This window comes from Photinus pyralis, unplaced genomic scaffold, assembly GCF_008802855.1.
Source record: "Photinus pyralis isolate 1611_PpyrPB1 unplaced genomic scaffold, Ppyr1.3 Ppyr1.4_LG3a, whole genome shotgun sequence".
In the NCBI taxonomy this organism is placed as follows: Eukaryota; Metazoa; Arthropoda; class Insecta; order Coleoptera; family Lampyridae; genus Photinus; species Photinus pyralis.
The window spans coordinates 21,048,474-21,055,103 of record NW_022170509.1 but is presented as its reverse complement, the minus strand read 5'-3'; the positions used below and the strand labels follow the sequence as shown (position 1 = coordinate 21,055,103).

Sequence of the window (6,630 nt, the reverse complement as noted above, 5' to 3'; positions counted from 1 at the left end):
CAATGCCCAAGACATGAATTTGATGAATTTTTTGCGAAAACGTGGATTTTGATCAAAACATGTCAAAATCGTTATTTATGCACCAAGATCGTTGGGAAAAAGATCAAGAGCATTATCTCAATGATCTAAACATGAATTTAATCTATTTTTATGGACCACATGGATTTTGATCAAAACATGTCAAAATCGTTATTTATGCACCAAGATCGTTGGGAAAAAAACCAAGAGCATTATCTCAAAGCCCAAAGACATGAATTTGATGCATTTTTGTTAACTATAAAATGTATTTTGTAAGATTAAAATAAATTGTCGTTAAAAGTGATTGTAATACTGAGGATCCTTCGATATTTCGTTGTATCGGTTTATTTCTGTATTAATATTTGCAAGCTTACTCCAAATAAAACAACAATTATGACTTCGAAAAACACTTTTCGTTCGTCCAGAGTTTCTTGTTGTGTTATTGGATGCAGTAATTCGTACATAAATACGGACTCTTCTGTAAAATTCTACAGCTTTCCCAACAGACCATATGAGTTGCAAAGAAGAGAAAATTGGATAACGAAAGTGAGAAGAGTGTAAGTACACATCTGTTTTGCTATTATTTTACATAGTTTCGTCTCCAGAATGACCGTTTTTTTTTGTAATTTTTCTTTTGTGTGCAATAATTCCAATTTGAGGTTATGATCAAGCTTTTAAAAGGGACCACTGCGTTAAATGACTTGTAAAACGGCCCCTTGCTCCCGACTTGTTGTGTAGATGGTTTCCTGATATTTTCCACTTTTCACCCACCAAAGGATATATTAAAAATGGTGTTTCTGGAGACAATTCATGTCAGAAATCGGGTTTACGAACTAATTTGCACGTTTGATTATATTTACGTATGTCTCAATTTAGAAACGAAATTTAATATAATTAAACAATAATGCAACAAGAAAAGAAGCCTGAATTTTTAACATTCCTGCAAGACATGTGTCTGTAACTACACTGTAATGTAACACGCAACTGACCCAACCTTAATTTCTACGAGTAAATCAGATGCAAATCAAACGTGAAAAACTATACTCTAATCTCTTAAACCGTACAGACTGCTACAAACCACTCATTATGGCTGAATTTTTATTTAACATGAATGGTAAACAATGCGATCAAAGATTTGTTTCACCTCACGAAATGTCAGAGTCGTTGTGTGGAGGCGCTGGAGTGCAATATTCGCTACTCGTGCATAATCAATGCTATGGTGAACAGTCTTTTTCTATTTTCTGCGTTAAGTGTAATTACTTAATTCTTGCATTGTGAATGAAGCTTTAGATTCTCAGAAACATCATTCACAATTTAGGTTTGCTCGTAGAATGGTCTGTGCTTATGAAGAATAAGGCATTACATGTCGAGGTAAGTCCCGTTTATGGTTATACAAATTTAAAATTATTATAGACAGCTATGGCTGATGACAACATTTCACTTGTTAAAATTGAGCCAACCCTAGAAGACGAAATAAAGTCTTCTCTCGAAAAAAACGTTTTCGTAACCAATGATTTTTTGGGAACCTTAAAACAAGAAGATAATGAGATTACGACTAGTGCCGAATATCGTTACGACGAGTCTAATGGGAAAGAAATGCTGCAACAAGATCATTCGTCAAGCGCCAAATTGCAAAGTGTAAAGGTTTTCTCGACTAATAATGAACCATGTTTTAAAGTACACCTTGTGACACACGATTTTAAATGTGCACACTGTGATTATGTAACAAACAGTAAACAATATCTAAAAGCTCATCTTCTAACGTACAGAGTATTTAAAGAATTAAAATGTTCAATTTGTAATTATGCAACAAATAGGAAGCTAAGTTTGAAACGGCATCTCCTTTTACACAAAGCTGTTATGGAATGTGGTAAATGTGATTATGCCACAAACCATAAAGGCAATTTGAAAAAACATCTCTTAACACACAACGCTTCGAAAGATTTTAAATGTAGTATTTGCAATTATGCAACAAATACAAAGTACAATTTGCAACAACATGTTTCGATACATTCAAACGATTTTAAATGTAATACTTGTGATTATGTAACGAATACGAAGTGCAATTTGAGGAAGCATTTTTTAGAACATAATGATCCAAAACGTTTTAAATGTGATATTTGTCATTATGCAACGAATTCTAAGAATACATTGAGGCGACATTCCTTTACACACAATGATTTAAAACGTTTTGAGTGTGACCATTGTGATTATGCCACAAAACATAAACGAAATGTTAAACGACATCTATTAACACACAATGTTTCCAAAGATTTTAAATGCACTATTTGTGATTATGCAACAACTACAAAGAACAATTTGCAACAACATATTTTAAACCACAATGATTCAAAAGATTTTAAATGTAATACTTGTGATTATGTAACCAATACGAAGAACAATTTGAAGAAACATTTTTTAAAACACAATCGTTCGAACGATTTTAAATGTGATGTTTGCGATTATGCTACGAATACTATGCAAAAGTTGAGGCAACATTTTGCCATACATAACGTTTCGGATATTTTTAAATGTGGCATTTGTGATTATTCCACAAATATTAAACGCACTCTGAAACGGCATATTTTATCACACAGAGCTTATAAATTTTTTAAATGTGATCTTTGTGATTACGCGACAAATACGAAGTGCCATTTGAAGAGACATTTGCCAACACATAGTAAATCGAAAGATTTTAAATGTGATACTTGCGACTTTGTTACAAATACACAGTATAACTTGACAAAACATTCCTTAATGCACAATGCTTCGAAACATGTTAAATGTAATATTTGTGATTATGTAACCAATACGAAGTACAGGTTGAAGAAACATTTTTTAAAACACAATCATTCGAAAGAAAGAATGTGATGCTTGTAATTATGGCACGAATAGATATTTTAAGTTTTTAAATGTGACATTCGTGATTTTGCAACAAATGCAGAGGGACATTGGTTGAGACACAACGTTTCGGACTGTAATTGGGCGCCATCACTCATAAAAACGCTGAAGTAAAATTTCCACAGATACAGATTGACAAGTAATATGGAAAATCGTGGACTTGTTTAGTTGATAAAAATGTATTACCTACTTTATTGATTTAGAAACAGTGTAATTTTGTTGAATATTAAAGCATTTAATAGAAATATTTCTTTCATTACTATTAAACCGATGACAGAAATTGAAAAAAATTGCGTGCAACCTTCGAATCCCTTAATTGTGATATGCAACAAAATTGAAGCACGCCTTGTCACAAATAAATATGTAACAAAAGGATTTACAAAGCCAGGTTAATTTTGTTGTAGATGAATAATGTTTTATTGAGGACTATAATTAATTACTGGTTAGTTTAATAATAAGCTTCTTTGCGATAAAAGTATTTTCAAACAAACATTTAAGTAAATAATTGTTGATATGTAACCGTAGATATTGCACATCGACCTATTTACACCATTAGGGAGAATTTCAATTAGGGGTAACATATGAGTATTGTGGTCTGATTTTAAACGACCAATACCGTTAGCGTATATAGGGACACCATTCAAACGACAAGTACCGTTGGCATATATAGAGACACCGTTCGAAATATTTGTACGTGAAACTGTAACAATAATAATTTTTATTAATTTTAATGTGATTGTTTTGAACTCATTTAGATTGATTAGCGACTTCAATTCTTTGTGTACGAATCTGTTTTTGAGTGTGTGTGTTTTTTGTGTGTTTAAAAATACAACTTTAATCTAAGGTGACCGTATCCAGTGCATCGATTCCCGAAGTTAGTCGATATGCGCCGTGATGAGCATGTGATGTGACCGGCTGCCATGACGTCATGATCGTATACGATAGGGATAAGTTCAAGTTTAGCTGCATTCCCGAATCGTGGACAAACTTTATGCGCTAACCAATCACAGACAAGAATTGAACTGTCATTTGTCAGTTTTGTATTTTGTTTTGTTTTTGCATTATGGATACTGTTATTAATAACCAGAAAATCCTCGAACAATTCCATGTTTTATTTCACAGAAAATATGTGAATTTATAGGTTAGGGCACTGAATAATCTCTATAGCAAAACAACTTATCGCTCGATGTGGTAGGTTCGAGAATGCAGTGACATTCACGTTCCCATCAAGGTCAGTCGATGTGAACAAAGCACATCTTCGGGAATCGACGCCCAGGATCTTAGATACCTTCTGGACTGCAGAAGGTTCCGCTAACTAACGATGCATCTCAAAAATATTACTCATTATATCTGCAATGTCAATATTTTAATTAATTCTTCGTAAAAATGGGATCAACACGTAGCCAAATTAAATATTAATATCAAAACAGGCTTCCGCAGAAGACAACGGAGCTAGAATCGTTATGTGAAGAAAAAGCAAGTATAATAATAACAATTCGATTGTATCGAAAACCAGTATGATATCAAACGTTATATCAAGGAGTCGACAAAAAAAATTACCTTTGTGTCGCCACCTCGTCAACTCAAAAGGGCGCGTTCAGCCTTTTCTGGAACAGAACAGAAACAAACAAATAAGAGTGGTAGTGAATAGCGCGGCACATAAAATATTGCGTAAACAATGCTAACGTCTGACACGCGGATATAAAAACTGTTATTAATACTGAATAATGTAATCAAACTAACAAAAGCAATCGAGTCTCGGAAATATACCCTTGTAGCGACACAGGTGGAATAAGTAAAATCAGATATATCGGAGCGATTTACAAGCTCGTTAATCCTTGCCGTTAGGAACTACATCGAAGTGTAGGTAAACAAATTTCATGTAAGCAGGTCACATCACAGGTAATGGTGGTTTTCACTTGAATCTACCGGTAAGGTAGAAACTTGTCTCGTGGCGTTCTTGAATTGATAAGATGGCCCTAATAAATTTTCCTTGCGCAATATTGAGTAAATCCAAAATTGAATTGAATTGAAACAATGAAGAAAAGAGTAAGCCAGAAGTAAGAAGCGGAAAACGGCTCAAGAACTTGTAAATAATATCCGCAACAGCCGAAAGCAAAATAACGAGAGCAGACAAAAATTGTCGTATAACGATAATGGTGTGTACAAGTAATATGGTGGAATCTCCATTAGCAGTTTTTGCAGTCGTCGTTCTTCGCTGACCGTGAAACAGGCCGTCAATTTCTTTTTCCTAGAACCTCGTCGGAGGAATCCTGGGAATCATGCGGCATTTTGGTTTACTGGCTGAAACCGGGAATGTGATTCTCGATCTTATTTTCTTATGGAAGCGTATGCTCGCACTAAAAATTTGACGCATCCGAAAGATACGACGAATCTGAAGAACATGAAGACCCTAGAGAATCTGAAAAATGTGAAAAATCGGAAGAATCCGAAGAATTAAAAAAAATTGAAGCATAAAAAAAATCGATTAAATCAACGGAATCAAAAAATGCCGAAAAATTTGAAGAAACCGAGCAAAAATTCGAGAAAGAAGAATCTGAAGAAACGGAAGTTCCTTAAAGAACGTGAAGAATCCGAAGAATTTAAAGAATTCAAAGCATCCAAAAAATTGTATAAATTCGCGAAATTTGAAGAATGTGAAAAATTTGAAGAAACCAAAGAATGCGGTTGGTCCGAAGAAGAAGAAAACGGTGAAGAATATAAAGACAAATTTTAAGGATCTGAGATATCCGACGAATCTGGAGAATTTAAAAAATATGAAGAATCTGAAGGTTCTCAAATAAGTGAAGAAATCTGAACACCTCAAAAAATGTGAAGAATTCAACTAATTCAATGAATACGAAGATTCCGATTAAATCACGGAATTAAAAAAAAGTAAGTCCGAATCATTCGAATTCCATCAATCTGAGGAATATGAAGCACCCAAAAAGTCTGAACAATTTGAAAAATCTGAAGATAGAAATCGCACGAATCTCGAGAATTTAAAAAACAACTAAAGAATCTGAAGGTCCTGAAAAACGTGAAGGATATGAGGAATCTATCTGAAGAGGTCGGAGGTCGGGTGTTCGAACCTGAGTTAAGGTGAATTTTTCATCTGTGGCGGAGATGGAAATTACCTTAGACCAGTTCCGAGCATTCTACCGGCTACTCCGAATTAGGTTTTCCTGCAGTTTTCCTAATTTGTAAGGTAAATACCGGAGTAGTATAGACCATCTTAAGACCTTCTGCAGAGGCACCTCTAAATAGCATTGTGCGGGTCACTCTGTAATTGGGCGCATGCCTGTTGAGGGCCCAAAACAAGAGAGGGATAATAAAATAAAATAAAAATAAAATAAAAGACCCTAAAAATGTCCGAAGAATTCCGAGATTTCGAGAAATCCGATTAAATACCAAGGAGTCCGAATAATTCGGTAAATGAAAAGAATCTGTGAAATCCAAATTCCCCAAAGAAACTGAAGTATCCCCAAGAATTTGAAACATCCGAAGATTCCGATCAATTCTAAGATACCTGCTGGATCACAAGTATCGGAAAAAATTTGAAAAATCGATGAAATCCACGGAATTTGAAGCAACCGAGGATCCGAAAAATCTATCTAGGATCTGAAGAGCCTAAAAAATTTTAAGCTCTGTTTTAAACGGATGGCCGTTTTGACCAATGAGGTTGAACCACGTTTTAGTTTGTTGCCAGTT

At 34.3% G+C, this 6,630-nt stretch overlaps 1 protein-coding gene across 2 annotated transcripts; it reads left to right on the top strand.

The window, feature by feature from the left end:
• Positions 1–1,213: 1,213 nt before the first annotated feature.
• LOC116165864 (zinc finger protein 28-like) lies at positions 1,214–3,124 on the top strand. Of its 2 annotated transcripts, none has more exons than XM_031480585.1 (2): positions 1,214–1,389; positions 1,432–3,124. In XM_031480585.1, exons 1-2 carry the CDS (start codon positions 1,363–1,365, stop codon positions 2,887–2,889), a joined length of 1,485 nt encoding a protein of 494 aa, XP_031336445.1. In that variant the 5' UTR covers positions 1,214–1,362; the 3' UTR covers positions 2,890–3,124. The 2 variants fall into 2 exon arrangements, with proteins under 2 accessions (XP_031336445.1, XP_031336446.1); XM_031480586.1 differs by having other exon boundaries at positions 1,224–1,389; positions 1,436–3,124.
• Positions 3,125–6,630: the final 3,506 nt, after the last annotated feature.